The sequence below is a fragment of the Eubalaena glacialis genome, chromosome 19, assembly GCF_028564815.1.
Source record: "Eubalaena glacialis isolate mEubGla1 chromosome 19, mEubGla1.1.hap2.+ XY, whole genome shotgun sequence".
NCBI classification, from domain to species: Eukaryota; Metazoa; Chordata; class Mammalia; order Artiodactyla; family Balaenidae; genus Eubalaena; species Eubalaena glacialis.
In genome coordinates, this window is record NC_083734.1 from 40765023 (window position 1) to 40790504 (window position 25482).

At 58.3% G+C, this 25482-nt stretch overlaps 1 protein-coding gene across 1 annotated transcript; it reads right to left on the reverse strand.

The window, feature by feature from the left end:
• Positions 1-25482, reverse strand: FMNL1 (formin like 1). The gene is made up of 26 exons (XM_061176717.1): positions 25354-25482; positions 15970-16053; positions 14274-14387; positions 13441-13514; positions 12995-13078; positions 12524-12661; positions 10811-10919; positions 9761-9837; positions 9457-9550; positions 8504-8578; positions 8078-8188; positions 6836-6985; positions 6226-6327; positions 5792-6044; positions 5238-5537; positions 4913-5037; positions 4032-4234; positions 3339-3573; positions 3110-3178; positions 2477-2557; positions 2261-2390; positions 1962-2125; positions 1606-1707; positions 1362-1457; positions 973-1093; positions 1-462 (listed from the first exon to the last, which is right to left on the reverse strand). Exons 1-26 carry the CDS (start codon positions 25480-25482, stop codon positions 359-361), a joined length of 3324 nt encoding a protein of 1107 aa, XP_061032700.1. The 3' UTR covers positions 1-358.

Sequence of the window (25482 nt, forward strand, 5' to 3'; positions counted from 1 at the left end):
ATTAATCTTGTATAAAAATAAGGTCCACGGGGAGTGCCCGGAGTTGGGGCGGGGTGGGGGGTGGAGGGGGCGCGAGGTTGCACTTTATAAGTTACAGGCCAGGCTCCGGCTGAGGCTAAGTATGGGTATTGGGGGAAGAGGGGTGCTGCAAGCAGCATTTGGGGGGAGGGGCCAGAGATGCTCCCCCCAGTGGCCAGATGAGGGTGCACCCACCTATCTGAGGTGGGCGCATGGTCGGGGACCTCGGCGGAGGAGACTGCCCGGCCCAGCCGAGCTGAGGACCACCTTCCTTGAGTCCTGGCTTGCCACCCTCCCTGCCCCTCCTCCCAGCCTCCCAGTCCATCTGCAGAAATAGTGGCTACAGCGAGAGGTCGGAGGTGAGCTGAAGGGGGGGTCCGGGGGGGCGCCGACGAGCGCTGCGACGGCCTGTGTCTGCGCGGATGTAGGGCTGGTTCCGCAGATCTGGAGGCGGAGAAGAGAGACATTTACCTTTTCAGGAGTCTGCCCAGGGTTGGGACACCACTCCAGGGCACAGGCCTCACCCCTCTAGGGACACAGGTTGTGTTCACGTGGGTGGGAGCCTGTTTGTTTATCAGACCTCCCTCCAACACAGCCCAGCCATGCATGGTCCAGGGGAGGGCAGCATGACTCAGTCCCCCCAAGGGCCCCCAGGGCTGTGGGCAGCCACTGGGATCAGAGGCCAGGCCGCTGGGTACCTGGGGGCTAGAGGGGGATCTCCTCTCCCAGGCTGGCCTCACAGAGGAGCCTGGACGTCCTCTTGCCGGTGCGAGCAGTGAAGGGCACCGTCTTGAGCACTGAGGGTTGGAAGGGAGGAGGGGAGAGAAAGGGAAAAGGAAAAAAAGACAGAAGTAGCAAAGAGGCAGTGAGGCAGCCAGACCCCCAGGGTTGGGCAGTGGATGGAGGACAGCATAGGACAGACCAAGGACGGGACAGGCCCCACCAAGTCCTCACCTGTGATGATATCTTCAATGGCCCCATCACGGTCACTCTCATAGATGAGTGGCTCCTTCTGCTGCTTCCGTTTCAGCTCAGAGATGAGGTCCATCTGTTGCCGCCGGATCTTGGGTGGGGACTGGGGGGAGGGCGAGGGTATATAGCTCCAACTCCAGGATCCCCTTCCCCCCTGTGCCACTAAACCCTAGACCATCTGCCTGGTCCCCCACGGTAAGAGGAGCTGGCTTGAGGAAAAGGAACCCATTTCCACCCCAGGCTACTGGAGCACCCTGGCCTTGGGCAGGGTCAGTCCATAAAAATAAGGGTGTGCAGGAGGGCCAGATCTTTGGGGTGAGGATACCAAGCATCATTGGATCCTAGTTCCAAGCTCAGGGGCAGCTGCCTACCTTGGGTGCTGGGGGCTCCCCTTTCCCCGGGGTGTCGGTGCCTGCCTCCTGGGCAGCTGCTGCTTTCTTCCACTGTTCCACCTCCTGCTCGGCTTTCTGAGGGGCCAAGGCGGGTCTGCGTAAGGGGAGTCCTCCCTTCCCTATTCCACCCCCCAGCAGAAATAACCCCTACCACTCCCACTGCCCATGTGGAGAGGCTGCAATGCCCTGCAGGGGTCCCAGCCTGCCCACCAAACACACATACCTTATAGGCTTTGATGAAGCGACTGAAGAGGGAAAAGAACATGGAGGGGGACGTGGTCTTGGGGTTCTCTCCAAAGTACTCCACCACAGACTCGTAGGCTTCCTGCGGGCACAGCCTGTCAGCCCCACCAGCACAGACCCCTCGGAGCCTGACCACCGCTCTGTACCCCCTTAAGACACTGGCCACTTCATCTCTCCTCCTCCAGGCAGATGGCTGCTCCCTCCTGCCCCATCCCCCCAAGGCGTCCCTGCTGTGGTCACAGCGCTCCAGGCCTTGGCTACACAACCCCACCTAGGTAGTCCTTCACCCCCCAACCCAGCTTCCCCACCTCCCGGGCCGGGTCAGCCCCCGCCCACCTGAGCCGTCTTGCTGTCTGCCAGCAGCTTATCCATGATGGGCGAGTTGGCCCTCAGGAACTCCTTGAGCACTGCGCAGTCATCCTGCCGCACAAACTCCCGCTGGGTCAACTCCAGGCCTCGCTGCAGGGAGCGTACGTCGGCCAGCACGCTGTCCAGGGACACTGAGTGGGAGGTGGGGCAGTAGAGAAGCAGGGAATCAGAGAGGCAGCATTCCCGTCCAGTTACCTCCTGTGGTCCTGCTGCTTTCTCCCAACCTGTATCCGTCCCCAGGGCTGAGCCCCTCCCCCCACCCATACCTGAGCCTGCCTTGTCCAGAAAGTGCAGGTCGCTGTGGAAACCTGTGAGCTGTGGGTACTTCTCAGCAATGACCTTCACCAGGTAGTGCAGCAGCGTCTGCTTGCGGTCAGTCGACTTCATCTCCAGCAGCTGCAATGAGGACCCGCTGTAAGCCCCAGGCCACCAGCCATCCCCCAGCCCCCGGGCCAGGGCACCTCTCCTTGCCCCCCCCTCACCGCATCCAGACTCTGGAGCCGGAAGCCATAGGCTGCTCCACGCTTGCTGCTGTTCATGTAGTTGCCGAAAGCCAGGACAATCTGCAAGAGGTGGGGTGGGGGTGGCAGGGGGAGCTCAGCCAGGTGTTGGGGCTGAGGAAACCCCCTAAAGTATAAATTGCACAAGAAGAAAAGGTGGTAAAGAGCAAGCCCTGCACTAAGCGCTCACCGAACTCCTGCGTGGATGCCTCAGGTCCATGACGCATGTACATGCGTGTCTGACACATGTGCACAGCCAACACCATGGCACACCCAATTTTGTCACCTGCTATCCTTACCCAAAACTGTGCTACCAACACCTCCTCCAAGGCTGTGGGGTCACCGTCTCCCTCACAGCCATGTCTATTGGTTCCCCGACAACACGATGCTCTGCTAATGAACCCTCAGGCAGGGTGTGAGGTGCGCTGTTGTAACATGTCCCCCAACCCCACCTTAGCTTTGCCCTCCTGAGCCTGGATGTTAGAAGTGGGAACCTTATCATTGTTGCATCCCAGGGACTCAGGGCAGGGCCTGGGTCTCCCTCTCACACAGCCCAGAACAGGCAAGGCATCATGGGTGGGCCCTGCCTCCTAGACCCTTGCCCTAGGCTCTCACCTCCAGGATCTGGCGGAGTTTGTCCGAGGACTTGATGGACATTGAGGCTGCAATGATGGCATTCAGTTGCTGGGGGTGGGATGGGGGAGGCATGGTAAGTTGGGGCGGGAGTTGGGGGAAGCCCATAGGAGGCTCAAGTACTCCCAGATGCCCTCTTGGAGACCAGGCTGCAAGCTGCCTCCTCCCCAATCCCAGCCCAGGCCGCATCGCCCTGCCAGCCCGCGCACACCGGCATGAGCAGCTGGGCAGTGTCTGGGAAGTTGCCCAGGAAGGTGAGCGTGTTCACGCGCTCGGGCAGGCGGGGGATGCGGCTGAAGCGCAGCATGAAACGGTCCTCCTCTGATAGCTCCTCTATGGGTCGCTGCTCCCGCTCGAAACGGGCGATGAGGCTATGTTCATACTCTGTGGGCAGGAAGCGGGTCAGCAACTCCAGGAAGTCCAGGCCAAGGGTCTGTAGGTCGTACCTGTGAGGGGAGGGGCCGGTATCACTCCACACTCACCAGTTCTTGAGAACAGGACCACTCCTACCCCATTACTTGATTGAATAAATGAACTTAACTATTTGCTATTGCCAACAGCTTCAGGGAATAAGAGATAACAGTCAAGGGAAGCTGGGAGCTAGGAAGCCCGGAGTCCCAATCATACATCAGTGGCGGATGTCCAAGCTGTAAATGCCTGGGCCTGAGTGCAAGGAAGCAAGAAGGCAAAAGGAACATCTCCATCCGGGCATGGACTCACAGTATGACCTCAGTTTTCTTAACCTGAAAATGGGAACACAGTTCCCTGCCCTACTCTCCGACCAGCATTGGTATGAAACTTGATGGACTCCGTTCCATAGTTGGGGCTCTTTTACTATCTGCCTAACAACCCCAGCCTAGCAGAGGGGCTGCGCTGCCTATAAGCCTGGGGCAGAGGTACTCACGTCTCGATGGCCTGGCAGATGCGGTCCGCCCCCAGGTTGCCCTTGCGCAGGGTGATGGCCAGGTTCTTGGCCCGGTTGGCCTCGATGAGCGTGGCTTTGCTGGGGGCCTTCTGGGCTGCCTTACTCTTGAGAGCACTAAGGTCTAGATTGGGACCTTGGGACTTAGTCTTGAACTGCTCCTCAAAGTCACTCATGTCCAGCTCCTAAGGGTGCAGAGAGAGGAGGCGGGGCTGGGCGGGGCCGGGGTCTGGTGCGTTCCTGGCTGAGCACTGTGCTTGGTGCCAGAGCCACCTATCCAGCCCTGACCAGGCCACCAGCAGAGAAACAAACCAGTACCCAGCCTGACCATGCACCTTGATGGGGGATACAGGGGAAGCACATGGAGCACTAAGGAGGAGCAGGAACAGCACCCCATCCAGGGGACCCAGACTCCAAGCCGCTTCAGCTGAAGGAAGAGCCGAATTGGCCAGAGTTAAAAAGAGGAAAGGGAAGGGCATTCCAGGCAGAGGAACAGCATGAGCAATGGCCTGGAGGCAACAGAACACAACCCGTTTGGAAAACTGAAAATGTAATTAGAAGGGCTGAGGCCCTGGTTGTCTGTGGGAAGGTGGTGGGAGAGGGGCCTGAAAGGAGGAGAGAGGCCAGACTTAGGGGAGGGATGAGCCCCTCTGCAGGGATGGAGGGAACGCCTCCAAGGGAGTCAGGACACAGTGCCTACGAGATGCACTAGTCCAGTTTGGCTTAACCCCCATTCTTGGGCCTCCATGTCCTCCTCCATAAAATGGGGTAGAGGAGGTGACCACCCCCAGTGCCCAGCATGATCCAGGCAGGTCCCCCCCCTCCTCTGGTGCCCACACTGGCAGCAAGGCAGGACCACTCACCTGCAGCACCTTCTCGTCATTGAGCTCAGTGAAGACAGTGCCTGTGATCTGGTTGGGTTTCAGGGCCACCCAGTTTAAGAGTGGCATTCTGAACTTGGTCTGGATGGGTTTCTTGGCCTTCATTCCTGGGACAGAGAGGGAGTGGTCACTGGGGCAGTAGTAGGTGCCATGGCTGGAAGGAACCTGGGCCCAGTGAGGACAGACGGAGCAGACTGGAGGCAGTAGGAGGCCCACAGACAGAGGGTCCTGGAGGATACTGAAGCCAGAGTACCCCCCCCCCCACCGCACCTCCGCCTCGTCCCCCTGCCCTGGGCAGTCTACTCACCCGGGCCCATCTCTGAGCTAGGCCCTCCAAGAGCAGCAGAGGGACCTCCCGGAGGCGGTGGGGGCGGTGGAGGCACCGGCCCGTCAGCTCCGGGAGGCAGCGGTGGCGGCGGGGGTGGGGGCGGCTGGTCTCCCGGCAGCGGCGGCGGGGGCGGGGGCTCCGGACTGCCTGGGAGGGGCGGGGCCAGTGGGGGCGCCAGGGGCGTGGCTTCCTGCTGGGAGGGGAGACCAGGTAGTGGGGGCGGCAGCGGCGGCGGTGGGGTTGCTGCTCCGGGAACCGGCTCTGCTGCAGGTGGAAGTTCTGAGCCCAGCGAGAACCGGGGAGGGGGCGGGGAGAAGGGCGTGTCAATTTCTTAGGTTGAGGGGTTGTGTCGCCGCCTCCCCGCCCTACGCATGCGCACTGGGCTCGTTTAGACCCACCCGCACCTGCCTGAGCCACGCCCACAATCCAAACCTACCTCTCCCACCTCTCCCCGCCTGAGATGTCCCCAGGCTCCCTCACGCAGGTCCCGGTTCCGCCATTCCTACCCCACCCGGCTTGAAGCTCCTGCACACCTGGGCTGGGGGAGCCGGTGGGCACCCCCGGAGTCGGGGCATCACTGCCGCTCGGAGTTGCCACAGCGACCGGGAGGATCTCGATGGAGACGGCATCCCCGGGCCCCCTCAGGATACGGATCAACCCCTTCTCCTCCAGCTCCTCCACCTTCAGCTCGAGCGCTGAGGGCCGCGCCGGGGCAGGGGCAGGCACTTTCTCAGGCTCAGAGGGACGTCTGGAGGTGCCCATGGGGGTCGATTCGCTGAAGCGCTCCTGCGAGCCCCCGGTGGGGGGTTAGTAACCACCGGCAAGCCTGGCACAGAGCCCCCATTTTCTTGCCGGGGTGGAGGGAGGTGTCAAGCCTAGAAGCCCCAAATGGTCTGTTCTTGGGAGTCCGTTCCCCCCCCCTGGCCCGGCCCACCCACCCCCCAACCCCCCGTCCCCCCAACCTCACCCGCAGGGTCTCCAACTCCTTTCGGGCCTGGCTTAGCTGCTTTTCCAGTTCTGCGATCTTGGCCATGGATTCGTTCTCCGCGTCCCGAAGCCGCTCTGTCAGCTGTGGCACCAGCACATGGTGAGCTCCCACCCGCAGCCGGGCATTAGCATGGGCGCCGAGGGGGCGGCACCAGGCATGCCTGCCTGGAGGGCTAGGGGAGGCTTCCGGATGTGCTTAGCCCTGGGGTGCCGCGGGTCAGCCGAGCCTGGCACTTGAACCCAAGTAAGTGAGGTACTGAGAGCACTGAAGTGCTCTCCGGAGGGGAAACCAAGGCACCACTGATGAGGGAGGGAGCTGGAGAGGAGACTGAGCTGGCAGGGGCCCCAGGCACCCAATTCCACCCAAACCAGGGCCTGGGGTCCGAGCACCTGGAGAGGAGGAGACCTGCCTTCCTCAGAGGTCCAGCCCAGTGGAGGAGCTCAATGAACATTCATTCATTGAGAAAGGCACCCAAAGGATTCAGGTCAAACTCAGGGGTCCCCAGCTCACACCTAGAACCAGTGCCTGATATCGTGTGGGGCTCTGTGGGCCTACTCTGTGCTGGGCCAAGTTCAGGAGCAGCTCTCACCAGGGCCACCTGCTCCTGCAGCTCCTCCACGTGCTCCAGCACAGCATTCTTAGTCTCAGTGTCCTCCAGCAGCGCGCCCACATCAAAAACATTGTCCAAGTAGGCCTGAATCTGCACCTGCAGCTTGTCACTCTCCGTGAGCCGAAGCCTCTGTCCCCAGATGGAAGGTTCAGGTTGAGGCCTGGTGTGAGGGATCTTTCCAGTACCCCCCATTACCACCAGAGCCCAGACAAAGGGGCCTGAGCCCTAGCCCACTTTTGTTTCTTTATTTTTTATTGAGATATAATTCATATACCATAAAATTCACTATTTTAAAGCGTACAATTCAGTAGTTTTTAGTATATTCACAAGGTTGTGCAAACCAGCACCACTATCTAATTTCAGAACATTTTCATCACCCCAAAAAGAAACCCTGTACCTGTTAGCAGTCACTCCTCATCCTCTCCTCTCCCAGCCCCTGGCAACCACCAATCTTACTGTCTCTATGGACTTACCTATTCCGGACATTTCGTATAAAGGATTCATACAATATATGGGCTTTGTGTCTGGCTTCTTTCACTGAGCATAATAGCATAATGTTTTCAAGGCCCATCCACGTTCTACCATGTATCACTACTTTGCTCCTTTTCGTGGCTGAATAATACTCCATTGAATGGACATATCACTCTAGCCTGCTTTTCACCTTTTGTTGATCCTGGTTTTCAAAAATCCAATCCCAAAGGCCCTGCTTCTCTGGGACGCCTCACAAAGAAATCAAAAGAAAGCTACAACTTCTCTGCTCAGGCTGAGCCACAAAGTACAAGCCCCTCTGCCCATCTTCCCCAGAGCAAGGAACTCCCCCACGACCCAGACCCATACAGCATGAGCCAGCTCCTGCTTTGGCCCAGTATCTCTGTGCTCCCCACTGTGTGCCTATCTGAGTCTGGTGCTCCCAGAGCCAGACCGAGGGCCACCTAGAGCCTGTTCTAGCACCTGAAACAACAGCTCTGTGGTCTGAGTGCCTATTTTGCGGCAGGCACCACTCTATACATTTACAGCCTTTATTATTTCTATGATTCTCCTATCTTACAGATGGGAAAAGTGAGGCTTAGAGAGACGAGACCTATCTAAGGTCACATGAGCTAGGAAGTGACAGAGTCAGGATTTGAACCCAGGTCTGCCTGACCCCGGCACCTGTGCTAACCACTGAGCCATACTCTGCAGCAGGCAAGTGGTTAAGTCTGGGGGGAGTACAGGGCTCACCTCCAAGTACAGGTCCAGGCCCAGGTGGGTGAACTCATATTGCAGGAAGACGCGGAAGTTCATGTTCTCCACTGAATGTACCACAATGTTGATGAATTGCATGCAGGCCACCTGGGAGGCGGGGCAGTGAGCAGGTCTATGATCCTCTTGGTGGGGGGTTCTCAGTGACTTCCACCACCCCCCCCAGTTTAACCCCAAGTCCCCCACCCTTGCCACATTTCTCACCCCACTAATCCAGCTTTGTCCCACCCATATTTCTCCCACGTCCCCTCCTCCCAGCCTCCCCCTCATTGACATCCGCCCCTCCCCCACCAACCACTCAGTCCTCATATCTGCAGGAGCTGAGCCCAGATCCCAGATACCCAGGCTCCTGACTACTCCTGGCACCCGAGGGTGACCTGGCCCAGGCTGGGCTCCTGAGCTCACCATGAAGTCAATGTTGCTGTCCTCGTTCCGGAAATATTCCATCAGCTTTTCAAAGCGGTGCTGCTCCCCACATACCTGGGTGGGAGGAATGGCTGTCACTGAGGTCCCAGTGACACACCTCCTAAGCTATCTTCCAGCTGCCCCCTTTATGCCTCTGTGAGCGCCTCTCAAGTTAAATCTAAGTCAGGCCATGTCACTCTTCTGCTCAAAACCTCTATTCCCTCTTGATCTCTCACAGCCCTCCCCAACACTGACCCATTCTGGCCACACTGGCGTCCTGGCACATTCCTACCTCAGGGCCTTTGCACCTGCTGTTCCACCTGCCTGATGTGCTCTTACTCAAGATCAAGACAGCCACCACACCAATCCCTCACTTCCCTCACAACTTTGCTCAAATCTTACCTTCTCAATGAGGCTTCCTAACCACCCGGCAACCAGTTCCCCCTCCCCTGACAGCTTCCCTGACTTTTTTCCCCAAAGCATTTACGATTTCTTCATAGACTATGTAATTTGCTTATTTATTATGTCGCTGATTATCTGTCTTCCCCTGCCTTCTTTGTTTCTTTTGTTCACTAATGTATCCCAAGTGCCCACTCTGTGCCTGACACATAGTAGGCCCTTGATAAATATTCATTAAAGGAATGCATTGATCCTATGCTGCCTTATGCATCATATTCTCATGCAGTTACTTGCGAGGCTGTTAACCAGAGTCAGCAACTCCGAGATGTATGGATCAAGGCCAGTTTGGGCAGAGGTTCAGCAGATCCCCATAGTTGTCCCTGTCGCCCCAGGCAGTGCCCCTGCGTGACCCTGTACCTTCCCTTCAGATGAGGAAAGTCCCCAAATACCCACCCAGCGTCCTTAGCTGCCCCCAGCAGAAGCCACAATTGCCAGCAACAGGGCTCCAAGCAACACTAGAGGGCAAGTACATGTTTGGGTGGGGGCTCCGTTACCTCCTTGAAGTTGTCAAAGGCGGAGAGGATAATATCGTGTCCTCCCCGAACCAGGCACACAGCCGCCAGCAGCTCCAGCACCAGAGCCTTGGTTCTGGGGAGAGAAGGGGCAGGCTGTCCCTTGCGAACAGGCAGGCCCCGCAGCAAAGGTGGATGTGGGCCTGGCTAGGGGGGAGGACAGGGGAGCTGATGGGGTGGGAATGAGCCTGGGCAGTGGTCCTGAGAACTGAGGGGACAAAGTAGGCAAGGGGTGAAGTAGGAGGAGAATCTAGACATGGAGAAAGGTTAGGGGCCTGGACCTCACCTAGGGTTCTTGTTGTTGAGGCTCAGAGCAATCTCATTGACACAGGCTGGGTGGTTCATGACGAGGCTGAAGCCAGACTGGAGAGAAAGGAGAGGTCAGCTCCTCCAGGCAGACCCCACAGGGTTCTTTTATTTTTTTTTTTTTTTTTTGGCTGCGCGAACCCAGGACCCCGGCAGTGAGAGCGTGGAGTCCTAACCACTGGACCACCAGGGAATTCCCAGGAACTTCTTTATATCCAACCACGACCTCTTGGGTGGCAGCCAAAGCCTGGTCCCTCTTTTTAAATACCTTTGTCTGGGACTTCCCTGGTGGCGCAGTGGTTAAGAATCCGCCTGCCAATGCAGGGGACACGGGTGTGATCCTTGGTCCAGGAAGATCCCACATGCCGCGGAGCAACTAAGCCCGTGCGCCACAACTACTGAGCCTGAGCTCTAAAGCCCACGAGCCACAACTACTGAAGCCCGCACACCTAGAACCCGTGCTCCGCAACAAGAGAAGCCACCGCAGTGAGAAGCCCACGCACTGCAACGAAGAGTAGCCCCGCTCGCCACAACTAGAGAAAGCCCGCACACAGCAACAAAGACCCAACGCAGCCAAAAATTAATTAATTAATTAATTTAAAAATAATAATAAATAAATACCTTTGCTCAAAAGCCAGTGTCAAGACTCAGTACCTTGGACAAAGTGAGTCCTTTAAGGCCAGCTGAGTGAGGGAGGACCGGCTTCACCAATCACCCCTCCAAATGAAATAACCCAGAGGCTGCTCTCCCTGGTGTGCAGCCTTTCTTAGTGGGGTGCCTAAGTCCCCACGTGAGGCATATCCAGGCCCCCAGCCATGTCCAGGGTATTCTAGGGGACCTGACCAGGAAGGTGCAGAAATCTGGGCTTCCCCTCAAGACTCCTCAGCCTCAAGACCCTGAACTAACAGCCCAGATCCCCAGGGTTCTCCAGTGGGGACAGGGTGGGGGACAGTTGGTCCCAGAACCTCAGCAGCTTAGGCAGCCCCCAGGGAGGACAGTCAGTGCCAATGCCCTGGGCCCACTGACCAACCTGGTAGTTCATGATGGCACGCAGACACATGATGCAGACGTGGACGTCATCCTTCTGGCTGACGATGCGGGAATTCCTCAGGGCCTTCCTGCTATGGGCCGGGGTCAGCCTGGGCAGGTGGAGAGGAGGCAGCAGGGGTCAGAGTCCCAAACCCAGCTTCCTATTCCCCCCACCACTCAGATGGCCACTGGAGTAAGAGGGGGCACATCTGGAAACTTCTGCTTCCCGTCCACCCAACCAAAGAGGCCAGCTGAGGGCCGGAAGTCTTCCTCAGTTCTTAGGCCTGGGGCCTGGCATTTCCGGGGGGAGGTGAAGAGGCGGGGTCAGGGAAGCAAAGACCCCTAACAACGACTTGGTATGAAAAAGAGTTGCTGTATTGTGGGGATGGAGAGCTTATAGAGGGAAAAAACCGCCAAAGCTTGTGAACGGCCATGAAAATGCTCTCCACAAGGTGGCGCTCACAGCCACGTGAGTTTACCTTGCATCTTGACAATTCAGACTGCCATGGGTCAAATCCCAGCTCGCTGATTACTAGGCATGCATGTTACTAAATCTCCCCAGGCCTCAGTTTCCTCTTTTGTAAAATAGGAATTGTAATAACAGTACCTTCCTGATAGGGTTGTTGGGACTATGAAATGAGCTTAGAACAGTGCCTGGCACATAGTAAGTGCTCTATGAATGGTTCTGCTGATTCTTTGCTAAAAGAAACGTGATTTTTTCCATTGTCCCAGAACCGCCAATCAATACTGGAAGGCCCCACTCCTCGTTCTTCCCGCCACATCTCCCTTTTCCCGTCATTGCTCAAACATGCCTCTGAGTCTTCGCTTGTGCTGTTCCTTCTGCCTGAAATGCCCTTCCCTGTTCCCACCACTGCTTCTAAAGCCTGTATCCATCTGCAAGACACAGTTCCAGTGTCATCTCTTCTGGGAAGCCTTCCTGATGCCCCAGGCAGTGGCCACCTCCCTACTCAGAGTTCCCAGTCATATTTCCATGACAACCTGTCACACACTTGTCTCCTACTAGATGGAAGGCTCCCAAGGGCAGGGTAATCTGTCACCTACCACCATGCCTGGTACATAGTAAATGCTAAAAAAATGTTTGTTGAATGAATGAATGAATGAATGAATGAACAAAGAAATATATTGTGAGAGTTTGGAGCTTAAGATGAAGTTGGTTTCCTAGACCCAGAGTGGGAAGGAAGGTACCTGGGGTCCACATGAGGCTCCAGGGCCATCTCCTTCCCTCTCCCCACCTCCCAGCAGATGTCATAAGTTAGGGTGGGCTGATGTATCCAAAGCAGCTGAATCCAGGGGTGTCACCTGAGTTGAACACCTCACCCAACCCCACCACCACCCTGGAAGCTGACCAGGCATGCACCTGCCCCTAGGCGGCTACGTACCGGGGAGAAGGGGGGCATCTGGAGTCCGCATGGGAGAAAACAGGGGGTTAGATGATACAAAAGGGGTCCCACCGACCCCGAAACCCACTCCTTATCTCAGACCCCACCGAGATTCCAGCCTCTAGGTGCACCCCAGAGGCTTCTTAACACACCCATCTCCCGAGCCCTGGGTGAGGCCCTTACTCTGATCCCCGATGCCAGGCTACCCCTCCCACCACCCCCAGGGCCCTGGTGGAGCAGGCTGGGTACAGCCGCCCAGGAGTGAATTCTCCATTCACCCCGCCACCTGCCACCCCCCCAGGGGGCCCACATACTTGATGGTCAGGTGGCGGCTCTTGGGCTGTGGCAGCAAGGATGAGGGCGGGCCCTTGCTGAGATCTTCCACCGACTGCTCCAGCGGCTTGCTCTTCTCGGAGCCCGGGGCCCCGTTGTCTGTGCTCTCCATGTAGTACCTGTGGGGGTTAGACTGGGGATGGAGGCCAACACTGCAGGGCACTTCAGAGGGGGTGGGGGGAACCCAGGGAGAGACAGATCTGCAGGAGAGACTGGGGGCAGGATAGGAGGCTGTGTTCTTGGCGCTGTGCTGGGCCTAGCAGGTCCCAGCTGGCCACCGCAGGCCACCTCCCTCCCCGTCCACGGCAGGCCATCAGGAAGGGGCCTTGCTCAAGCCAACTGCAGGGCTCCAGGGTGGACCCAGGCTAAGTTGCCTGGAAGCGGCCCGAGGAGTGGGCGAGGCGCAGGAAGGCACGGACTCTGTGGGGGCACCAGGGCAGGGCCAGGCTTACGTGACAGAGCACTGCACGGAGGCCAGGTACTCGAGCAGCACATCCAGGCCACGGTTCTCCTCGTTGAGGAACTCCTGCACCCACCTGCAGGGCACAGGGCTCCCTGAGTGCCACCCAGGAAGGAGGTCCTGCCCAGTGTTGGCACAGAACGGGCACAGCAAGGGCCCCTGGGCTGCTCTTTCCCAGGAAGACAGCCACCAGCCCTGGCCTCAGAAGACCCAGTGATGCCAGGGGATGATGGTGGAAACCTCGGGCAGGACCCACGGCCCAGCCATGCCTCAAGGGGCAGGCAGAGGGTGGGCAAGAGAGGGCACCCAGCCTGGAGGGGGCCCATAGGCATAGCCTGTGGGGGTATGGGGGGATAACAAGGGGACCCCAGGGGCTGCCTGCTGGCAGAGCTCTCCCCCTCCCCCGACCTCCCCAGGGAAATCTGAGCCCTTGCTCACCCAATGTGGTTGGTCCTCAGGGAGGTCTCCAACTCCCGTAGCACCTGGGTGGACTCCTGAACTCTCCTCTTAAACTGGGAGCCAAGAAGAGGGGAGTCTGGTGGGTGGAGCCTGGGCCTCAGCCCACAGTGCCTGCCCACCCCGACAGCTGGCCTTTCATGCTCGGCTGTCTCCACCACCTCCACACACCTGCCCAGCAGAATAAGCATACTCAGGCCACACACACGCCCCCCTATACAGACACACAGGGTGCACAGCACACGGCCATGCACAGACACGAAAGAGGCACACACGTCTCTAGACACAGACACACAATACGCGCGCGCACACACACACACACCCATATATGAGGACAAAGGGTACACACACATTCAAACGTGAACACCCTGGGTACACACACACGTGCATATCCATACACAAGTACAGTGGGTACACAGACATAAGACACTCACATATCCACACACAGACACAGGGGGTACACACACACACACCCCTATACAAAGACTCAAGCATACACATACATCCATATGTAGACACAAAAGGACGTACATAATACACACACGCACATCCATGCCTGGGCACACAGTGTGCACACATGCACACACACTACACAAGTACACACAAGTGTACACATCTGAGTACAAATAGGAGCTGCAGAGGAACCTGTGAAAGTGCACGCCCAGGGCACTCTCAGTCCCCTGTAAATACCCACACACACTCGTCCATGTACCCACACAAGCCTGCGGAAAAGTCTATACACACAGTTACTCCAGCTGCCCAGAGCTTGGAAAGTGCAGGGGGAAAGGGACAGAGAAAAAGGGGGAGACATATACCCCTAAGTTGGACATCCAATCTGCTGCTACCTTTCGGCTGACCCCACCGATTTCCAGGTAGCTCTTCAGCTTCTGGATATAGGCTTCAGGGGGGTTCTTGACTTGAAACCGCTCCTGCGGAGATGGAGTAGGATGTACAAGGGACCAGCCAGGGCCACCCCAGGGCAAATGGCCAGCCCTTGTCCCAGAGTCCCTTTCTCAGCTCTGACCCAAGGTCCCAGGCTGCCTTAAGACCCCCCTGAATACCAAAGGCGTAAACCCAAACATTCCGCCTGCCACTTGAAAAGACCCCAGTCCCCGGCCAGGCCGTCCCTTGGTCTATGGCCACAGGCCTAGAACAGCCTGGGTGGAGTGTGGAGGGGTCAGTCCTACTATACACCCCACCCTGGAGGGGGAGACTCAGGCAGGCCAGTGGGTGGCACCCTCCCAGCCCTGTGCCCTCCCTGGGCCACATCCCAGCCCAGAAGTGGGCGTACCAGGAGGAAGAACACTCTGGAAGGGCCTTATGAAGCGCCCAGCTCCTAGCAGGCTGGGGGCCCCTCCCGCAGGGCTCCGCCCCAGTCCTCTCGTTCACCTGTGTGTGTGCGTGCCCACGTGACCTGTGCTCAACAAAACAATCCTTAACTCCCCCACCCCATCCAGGGCTCCAGGAGCCACTCACACAAGAGGCAGGGGCCCCACTAGAGGCCCTCCACCCAAAGGAGCTCCCACCCTTCCCAGTCCAGACCCCTCAGATATGCCCAGCCACCCCCCTCAACCTCCCACTTCTCCCAGGCCTCTGTGAGCCCAACCTGAGATGCCAGGCCAAGGGGCAGGGACCCCTACCCCAGCCCCAAAGCCTCCGGAGGCAGCTCCCCACCCTCTCCCCATAGCCCTGCCCTCACCCCCCAGACCCCTGCCCTGCCAGCTCATCCCATCCTGGTCCATTAGCAGAAGCCGAAGGCCCAGCCCTGGCTCCCAGGAGAGGCTCCCTGCTCCCCAACTCCCCACCCCCAGCCTCCAGGGCCACAGGCCCGCCTCCCTCCCTCTCTGAATCACTGTGGCAGCCAGGCCTCTCCCTGCCACAGCAGGGGTCCTCCCTGCTACCTCGGACAGCAGCTGCACTGCTGAAGGGGCTGGGGCAGCCAAGAGAGCCACGCAGGTGGCAAGTCCAGGCGCCCGACTGAGAACCGGGAGACGGGGGCTCTAGTCCCTGCTCTGCCACTTGGGAGCTGGCTGACTTGGGCAACTGCTTGGTTGACTGCAGCTCCTCTGGATCCAAGGTCAAAGGAGGACAGGAATTCCTGACCCTCCTCCCCACCTCCCATGGGGTGGAATGAAGATGTCCAGCCCTAGGGCTGCCCCCTCTCTTCCCCAACCCAGAGCTGGAGGGTGGACAGAGGCTGCCCCGGGAAGCTCAGCAAGGAGGATGGGGACACGGCCCTAGCTGCACTGGCCAGTACCCTGGACCAGCCCCTGCCAGCTCTTCAGAGGGCAGACCCAGCCCTGCTCGTGACTCATAAGGTCCCTGGGGAGGCCCAGGCCCAAGAGAGGGGGATTCCAGAGTCCTGCATATGCCCTCAGCACCCTCCCCAGATGCTACGCTGGCCTCTGGGCAGGGTCTTGGCCCTGCGGCAGCGTGGCAGTGTCCCCTCTCCTGCCAGCCCCAGCCTGGCCAGGGCAGGGCACCCCGATGACGGAAGGGGCCTGTGCCCACCTGGTCACAGATGAGCTCCCACTTCTTCTCGTTGTCATACTGGCTCAGCAGCTGGACCTTGTCCGGGGGCAAGTTCATGCAGTTCTGGGGAGGAAGACGACAAGATAAAGATGCTGAGTCTGGGGCCCTAACACGAGGGGGAGAGGAGCATGGGCATTTTCAGGGAACCCACTAGAGGCCAGCTCCCTAGTAGGCCTGTCATTCATACGAGTCCCGTCACCACCTCACCCCTGGAAATAAGTAGCATTAGCCAACGAGAACACCGAGGCCCAGAGATGGAGCACCTTTCCGAAGGCCCAACAGCTAGAAAGTGACACTGGGATTTGAATCCAAGTCTGCCTGACGCCAGGGCCTGGGCTCTATCACCCCTAAATCGCCCCCCCGGCACAACTGGCATGGAGGCAGGAGCGTGGGTTCGCAGCCTAACTTCCTGGGGCCTCAGGCACCTCTGGGCTCGTTTCCCCACATGTGATAAGGGGGTATCATCTCTTCTCCCATTTGCATGGGAAGCTAACAGGGACCCATCTCTGGCCAGGCCCAAGTGTGGCCAGGCGTGGACTGTGCCCCATTCCCACATGCCACCAAACAACACGTGTATGTGGTCCCAGCCCAGGGCACCAGTGTCTCACAAACACCACAAAGCCTCTGCAAGGACAGCAGCCAGCAGCCCCCGTCCCTCTCCAGCCCCCTCCCACTTGGTCACTTCGGGACAGACCGAGGGAGATGAGGTCAGATGGGCAGGGAGTTCCAAGCGGGTGCATGGTGGCTGCAGGGCCCAGGGGGATTCCAGGGGAAGGTCACCCACTTACAGGAACGAGGGAGAGCAGCCAGCACGCTGGGTCTGTGGTGCTGGTGGCCCAGGCTGGGACTCCCCTCAAGAGCTAAGAAAGGTCAGCACTGCTCTGCCTGGGTCCTCCTCCCCCAGCCACAGATGACAAGGGTACAATGTGCCTGCCAAACTTCTCCCCACAGGACAGGTTTAGTGTCCCACCTGGTACTATGGAATCACCAGGTGCCACCAGCACTAGGAGCTCCCTGGACCCCCAGGACTTGGCGTGTCTCCCTAAAAGAACCAGCAGATGACGCCAGTTCACCCCGATTCAGTAAACCCCAGGTTTATTGAGGGTCTACTACATGTCAGGCTCCAAAAGACAGTTCTGGCCCTCAAGGAGCTTAGTCTGTACTGGGGATGTGGGAGCCCCAGGGAGCCCCAGCCCAGGGTAGAAGAGGCCCCTGTCACCAGCTCTGCTGGCTCAGACTACACATCCTCAGTCACACGGCCCTGAGAGGAGGCCACAGCTGGAGCAGAGAAGGGGCCACACCCACCCAAGGCTTCTCGGCCAGCTTCCTCTCCCGGGTGCTAGGCCTAATTCTGGGGCTGAGGCCAGACCTCACCCCGAAAATCACTGCCTTAGGTCGGCCCCAGACAACAGGAAGCTTGGTACCCTCTGCCCCGGTTGCCCAAGCTTTCCGGCCGGGGCCCCACTTGAGAGGTGAAACTGCCCATCCACCAGGCCCTCTCCCCTGCGCTGGCTGGGCATGGCGATACGTCATTCCTCTCCTCCATTGTGAAAGTAAGCCCAGATTGAGGAAACCACCTGCGGTCTCATCTGCTGCAACCCCCCCAACCTGCCAACAGCCAGGACAGCTCCTGCCCCATGAGAGGGACTGCCCAGGAAGGGGTCCTGGAGCCCAGAGTAGGATGCACCTGGCCAGGGAGGCTTCCCTGGGGCCTTTCTCTGTCTCTGTCTCTCTCTCTTTCTCCCTGGTCCCTCCAGATCCATCCCCACCTCACAGAAACCCAGGGTGGGGCAGGGCCGAGGTAGGGGTGGGGGTGAAGGCTGAGGGGGGAGGAGGAAGCAGAGAGAGAAGGCAGGCAATGCCAGGGAAACTGGACCAGTGGCCAGCACGGGGGTGCTGGAGGTGGTGGCGGGGGAAGGAGGGCGCGGAGGAGTGAGGGGCGATGGCTCAGCAGCTGAGCCTTAGAGGAGATCGCCACTTCCTGACATGGGTCCGTCTGGGCCCTCACCCACCCTGGGGACTTGCTGGCTCCAGGAGTGGCCCCAGTGGCACTTCTAGAGACAGCAACTAATCATCATAATGACTCCGACAACTGTGGTGCCAGCTTTGCCCGAAGGCTTACCGGCCCTCCTCACAGATGGCAGCCTTCCACCCTCACCACCATTATTGGCACTGCTATTAGTCCCATCCCACAGGTGAAGCACAGATTAGTTTAGTCACCTGCCCAAGGTTATGAACCCAGTAAGAGGGGAGCCAGGCTGACTTTGAGCCCTGAGCCAACTCAGAACCAGCGCCCATGTCCACTCCCCCAGTTCAGCCCATGGTTATTACTGGGGAGGGGGAGGTCTCTGCTGGGCCAGCGCCCCTGTCCCAGCAGTGGTGGAGGGCAGGGCACCCCTTTGCCCCTTCCCCACCTGGGCCTCCTCAGGCCCCCGGGCCTACATGCCAGCCTGCCAGACGGGCTAAATTTAGGCTCGGAAATCAGAAATAGCTCTGACAGCGCTGAGCACTAATTAGCAGCTGTTCCTCGGCTGTGCCCACAGAGGAGATGGGTACCCTAGGGAGCAGGAGAGGGACCAGCAATGCCACTCACTCAGAGTGGGGTGAGGCCATCCTGGAAACAGTGACAGACCCCCAGACTCGGGGCCCTTAGCAAGGAGGGAGCGCCATGGGGCTGGGGACTGGGAGACAAGCAGAAGGTTGGCTGATGGCCCTCAGATGGGACAGGGAAGGACCGGGAAGTCCAGGTGTGCATGGCGGGGGGGCGGGGGGGGGGAACACCCGCCTCCTGTGAGGGGTGGAGGGGGGGGCGGCTGTGATGTGGAGGAACCCGAGCGGGATTCAGGGGACCCAGGCTCTGGGCCCACCTAGCCTGACTGCTTCTTTGTCTCCTTGAGCCTCAACTTCCTCCTCCATAAAATGGGCACACTTCCCTCCTGCCTCAGACTCACAGGGCTCCCGGGAACACTTCAGTGAGAAGCTGTGTGGGTTTTGTTTGTTTGTTTGTTTTTGTTTTTTTAACATCTTTATTGGAGTATAATTGCTTTACAGTGGTGTGTTAGCTTCTGCTATATAACAAAGTGAATCAGCTATACGTATGCATATATCCCCATATCTCCTCCCTCTTGCGTCTCCCTCCCACCCTCCCTATCCCACGCCTCTAGGTGGACACAAAGCACCGAGCTGATCTCCCTGTGCTATGCAGCTGCTTCCCACTAGCTATCTATTTTACGTTTGGTAGTGTATATATGTCCATGCCACTCTCTCACTTCATCCCAGCTTCCCCTTCCCCCTCCCCGTGTCCTCAAGTCCATTCTCTACATCTGCGTCTTTATTCCTGTCCTGTCCCTAGATTAGAAGCTGTGTTTTGATGTAACAATACTCTTCAGGGACATACCACTATGAAGAGGCATGTCACAGGTTGGGGGGGTCAGGGGAGTCCACTGAAGACCCCAAGCTGGGGGCTGTGTGGCGGACAGAAGTTGGTGAAAACATTCGGAGAAGCGGACCTGTCTCCAAGGCTTGGCCAAAAATGAACTGAGCCTTCAGCTCCCACCCGCTGCTGCCCTTCACACTTTGCGAAGAGGGAGATAGGGTTCACCTCTCAGGGTGTGGCCAAGAGAAGGAGCTGTTTCCCTGCTCCTCCTATTAGAATGGGTGGGGGTCATTCCCCTCCTGCCCTGCCTCCTCTCTGTGTGTCAGAGGGGCCTCCAGCCCTGCACACCCAAAGCCAGTCCCTTGCAGGCCGCCCCCCATCCCAACACTGACATGTGGGCAGGTGTCCCTGGAGACTGAAGGGGCTCCGGCTACATGTGGACACAGTCACACCCTCCAGTTTCACTTTTAGTTTGAGCTGAGACTACGTCCCAACCCACCTGCCCACCGTCTCCCTAGGAAGCCCAGCCCTTCAAGCCCCAGGATGCCCTTGAACTTAGGCACGAGCCCGTCTCAGATCAGCCCCACAGGCATTCCACAGCCTGATGGGTCCAGAAGCCAGCCCCGTCCCCCGGCCCCACTTCCCCATCCATCTCCCCTGCCCACCTATACATGGCCTCAAGCTTGGTTTTAGAGCTCTCAGGGCATCTCCAAAAACAATCAACGTTATCCTCTTTTAAAAATTCTGGTATATAGATTTTCTAGGGCTCATATAAGCAATCCCAGGCTTAGAGGAGGGTGTGGGGTAACCCAGCCCTAGGGTGCTAAGAACCCCAAAAAGCTAACAGCTTCTCCCATCAGGGTTGAAGGGTCCCCACGGCAGGAACAAGGGCAAGCAGGGTAGGAGCCAGGGCATCAGGCACTGCCCTTATAATCCAGGCTGGTAGGAGAATAACGACAACAATAATTAATATTCCCCCAAACATTCAATCGTGCTAGGTGCCATGCTAAGGGCTTTACATCTATTAACTCATTTAAATCTCAACAACAAGCCTACAAAGTAGATACTACTATAATCCCCTTTTCACAAACGGTAAACTGAGGCACAGAGCCATTAAGCTGCTTGCCCAAGGTGACCTAGCTGGCAAGCTGGTAAGAAGACTCAGTTTCCTTGGAAGAAGGAGTGCTCAGAGCAATGAGAAACATGGGTCCTGGCCTCCCAGGGGTCTTCCGCAGACAGCCTGGCCCCTGCGCCTGTCTGAGGAACCAGGAACAGCCGGCCCCATTTCCTGCCACCCAGCACCCTACGTTTCCTGTTGTTGCCCACACTGAGCTCTTACTCACTGGGGAACCCCCCCTCACCAGCACACCCTCTCTGTGAGGGAAGTGGAGGCCTCCCCACCCCTCCCCATGTGCACACAGCTACCGTTAGTGCCACCGCTGCCCCACCCTCCAGGAGAGGTGGGCCCTCCCTCTCGTGGTTTCCGGCCACCAGGCAGTTTTCATCTAGGCCCCTCTGTGGCTGACGTGCGTGATGGCAGGGAGGGCAGCCTGGCCTGTGATGGCTGAAGACTAAAGACGGCACCCATGGTTGGTCTTGGAAACGGAGGTGGGGGGAGGGAAGAGGCAGGGTCTGGGCTCCTTCACCTCGAAGGGCCCCAAGATGAAGAGGACCAGGTCAGCCTCAACATCATCCCGTCGTCACAGTGGACAGTGTTTATTGAGCTCTTGTTCTGTGTCAGGCATTGCGCTAAGCACTCTATTTAATCCCCTCAACTCTATTTAATCCCTTCAGCAATCCTAGCAGGCCGGCATATACCCTTTTTTTGGGGGGGCCGCACTGCGTGGCACGCGGGATCTTAGTTCCCCAACCAGGGATGGAACCCGCGCCCCCTGCAGTGGAAGTGTGGAGTGTTAACCACTGGACCGCCAGGGAAGTCCCTGGCATATACCATTTTTATTATCTTTTTACACGGGAGGAAAACTGAAGCTCGGAGAAGGTAGGTAACTTGTTCAAGGTCACACAGGTAGTAAGTGGCAAAGACAAAACTCAACTCCCAAACTTCATGACCCCAAAGCCCGGGAAGCTACTCAGCCTTCCCTGTGAGTAACCCCTGCCTTTCTCAGAGGCAGGGAGGGCTGAGCCACCTTCCAGGGCTCCATGTTCCCAGGAAAAATTTAGAGGTGGCCCCAAGAGCAGCCCCACCTGTTCCTGCCCATCTCCCCCAGCTCTTTGCCAACTGGTCCCAGATGTCACTGTGAATCATGCCTACCGCATCCCTGGGTTTCCAGGGGCAGCATGTGCCAGCGCTGCCTGCTGGGAATGGCACCCCACGGCCTCTGCCCAGCCCAGCCTCTGACACGGGGCCACAACCCCATTGGGATCCTCCATGTGAGACCCCAGAGATGGGAGGCACAGGGCCTAAGCGACCCACAGCTCCATGCGCCAAACTTCATCTGCCCCACCCCAGAGGAGGGAGCTGGCTGAGGAGGCAGTGCCTCAGTCACAGACTACAGAATGGAGACACCCACCTCTGCCCTTCACTCCCAGTCCCAGCCCCAGCGGGGAAGGAGTCCAGCTAAAAGCAGGACTCCCAGCATCCACACACTGCCGGGGACTGCCCTGACCTCCCCACACAGCCTGGACAAGTGCCCACCACTCTGGGCACATGCTAAGGGCACCCCAGGGTGCCAGGCCCCATCAGGTAAATTCCTCTTCTCTTGAATGGCAGCATCACTTGGCCTCAAGCACATCATGACGCCTTCCTTTGATCCCTTTGCCCCAAGGTTAGAGGCTCCTCCCCACCCAGACACATCAGGGGTGTCCTAGGCCAGGCCGTAAGCCTGGCACTTCTGGCAGGCCTGGAAAGAGTGCCCTGCCACCCCAAACCCTGACCCCTGCAGGGGAAGGCCTGAAGAGGCTGGAAGACACCCAGCGTTCAGCGTGGCGTAGGAGAGGTGAGAGCATAGAGCTTGGCGGGCTGGTTTTCCCACCATTGCAACAGGCAGCCATCACTCCTCCACTGTTGCTAAGGCAGCAGGTGGAAACCCTGGATCAACCTGCTCTTCCTCCCCACCACCATTTAAGCAAGGGCACCCCTCTCTCTCAGAGCCTCCTCAGAAAAGTAGCTCCCACCACCCATTCTTGCATGGGAAAAAGGCTGCCCAGGGGGAAAGGGAGAACAGCACCCTCGTCTCCTGCCTGGCAGTGGGCCTCGGTCAGGATACCCTTAACCCACAAGAGGAGTTCCACAGCCAGAAGCCAAGGAGTGGTTTTAGATTTCAGGATCCTACTCCCCACCAGGGATGAAAGGGCTGAGCTTCAGTGAAAGGAAGAGCTTCCCTGGGGCCATGTGACTAGATCCCAAGGGGAGGGCTGTGCTTGCCCCTTCCAGACTGGGGGATCCCTGGGGGTGGGAGGCCCACCACTCATCAGTCTGAGGTTCTTCTCCTTTTATTAATTTTTTTTTTAAGGATTTTATATTTATTTATTTGGCTGTGTTGGGTCTTCGTTGATGCACATGGGCTTTCTCTAGTTGCGGCGAGCGGGGGCTACCCTTTCATTGCGGTGCACGGGCTTCTCATTGCGGTGGCTTCTCTTGCTGCTGAGCATGGGCTCTAGGCGCGCGGGCTTCAGTAGTTGTGGCTCGCGGGCTCTAGAGCGCAGGCTCAGTAGTTGTGGCGCATGGGCTTAGCTGCGCGGCATGTGGGATCTTCCTGGACCAGGGCTCAAACCTGTGTCCCCTGCATTGGCAGGCGAATTATTAACCATTGTGCCACCAGGGAAGCCCTCTTCTTTAGACATTCACTGAGGACAGGGCTCAGCTCTGGCCAAGGAGGCAGTGCTCAGATGGAGGCACTCCCTGTAATCCCCGTCACTGGGACTATAGTTTTAGCCAAATCTGCATCCCCCCCCCACCTCCCCCACCCCCGCCAGCCTCAGGCAGGGGCCAAGGGTATAGTCCCAGGGCACAGTGAGGAGTGCGGAACGAGGTTCTTAGCCAAGTGACCTTGGGTTGGGTGCCTTCTGTGCATACAAGACATGGGACAGGCTGATCCATCCCCAGGAAGAAGGGGGAAGTGTAAACACACTGGGGTTCCTTGGGGAGGGGGGCGGTGAACCCCAGTGGGTGCTGCTGCCCTAGATTTCCACCTAGCCACCACCGCTTTCTCCACCAGGACACCTTCGGACCCCTCTCTGGGCCTTCACCCTCCACGTCCTGGTTCTCAGGGAACTCCCAGTGGCATTTAGTGTCAGACTCAGCCAATCAGAGCTAAGGCCAAAAAAAACGCAAGCATGGCAGTCAAGTCCTACACAGGCATCAGAGCCTCACCACTTGACTTTTGGATTTTCCAGTGGTCTGAATTATTCACCCAGCTCCTCCGCATTAGGTGTGTGTAACAGAGAACAGACTGGGACCTAGACTTCACCCTGAGAGCCCATCCCCCCCATCCATAGACACACACTTAAGGGGAAAGACAGACTGGTGTCCTCCCAGTCAGGCTGGCCAAGGTCCAGGGATCCACCACCAACTCAGGCTCCCCAGATGGCCCCCAGAAACCGGCAATCTCATTCTTCCCCCTCCCCCTTCTGCTCCGCTCAACTCAGCTTTGTGAAGCCATGGGTTTGGGGAAAGGGAAGCAGGTGGAGAGGTGGGGTATTTGGGGACTAGCCTGATGTGAGGTGTCCCTCAGCGTCCCTCCCTCTCAACGAATCAAGCAAGGTGCCTTCACATGGACAGATCAGACCCCACCCCACCCTACAGCTCCTCCAAATCCCTCCCAGCCTTTCTCCTGGGAGGGGGCAGCAGACAAGATTTCCAGGAACTGGGAGGAGGGGCCACACAGGGGATCTGGCAAGTAGGGCCTCACGGCAGGCCAGGGGAGGGGAAATGATGTCAAGGAGGTGGAGGAGACGAAGAATCAACAGGGCCACCAGCCTGCTTGGCTCTGCTGACTGCGTCTCCCTCCGGCCCCCACCCTCAGACCTGCAGTGCTAGCCTGCTTGGACTTGGAAGTGCCTCTGGGGAAAAGCACGGCCTTACTTGCCTGTCACCCAGGGTCTGGCAAGGGAGCTGACAGCAGACAGGCCACCAGGCAATTAGTTAGAGAAGGAGCCTGGGACAGGGTTGAGATAGGGAGAGGGAAGTGAGAATGAGTGGCCATTTCCCTTCCCTTCTTCTACCAGGTCTTAGAGAACCCTGACTTTGCTCTGGAGCCCCTACCCACCACATCCATCCCAACTGCCTCCAGGCTCAGTTGATGGCTTCCTCCCCGGTGGCCTAGTCCCCAAGCCCCCCAATCCCCTGGAGCAGGTGACAGTGAGGGAGAGGGGCTTCCAGACTTTTGCTCCACCCCAAGCCAGAGTGACCAACACATCCTGCCCCCGCCCATCCTTAACTTTAATCCCTCCAGTGGGTGTGAGGGGATGCACAACATAAGGACCCACAGACAAGCTCTCCCAGACATGCAGTGAGGGAGAAACACAGACACCCCCAACTGCATGATCTGACAACCCAGCTCCCAGCAGCTCAGGCACCAGCAGATCAGCACCAAACACCTCTACTCAGTTTCCAGCTCCCAGGAGGTTAAAATATAACCCCTTCTGTCTTTGACCCTGAGACACAAGTAGATGCTCTTGCACCCTGTGGCTGGGCCTGCGTGCATTGGGAAGGGGGTGCTCCGGGACCCCCCCTGCGTTCTGCGCTCCCAACTTCCTCACAGGACATTTTTGTTTAGACCTTTAGACCCAGAAGCGCTGGGGGAGGGGGTATCTTGGGGAGGGAGACTGGACGGTTGCAGAAGAAAGTTTTGGGGGGAGAGTGCTAAGTCACTCTTTAAGAAACCACTGTCACTCCCACCCCCTGGAGGGGCCGCCACCGAGCCGCCGGAGATCTCCAAGCGGTACCTGAGCCCCCGGGGGCGGGGACGCGTGGCGAGCCCCTGCCGCCCCCCGCCCGCGCCCCGCGCACAGCGGGCCACACTTACCAGGACCCGGTTAAACCTCTCCTCCAGCTCTCCGGCCGCGGGCATCGGCTGCTTGGGCGCCGCGGGATGCTTGGGGGACAGCGCTGCGGGGCTCGCGGGCTGCTCCGCGCTGCCGGCCGCGTTGCCCAT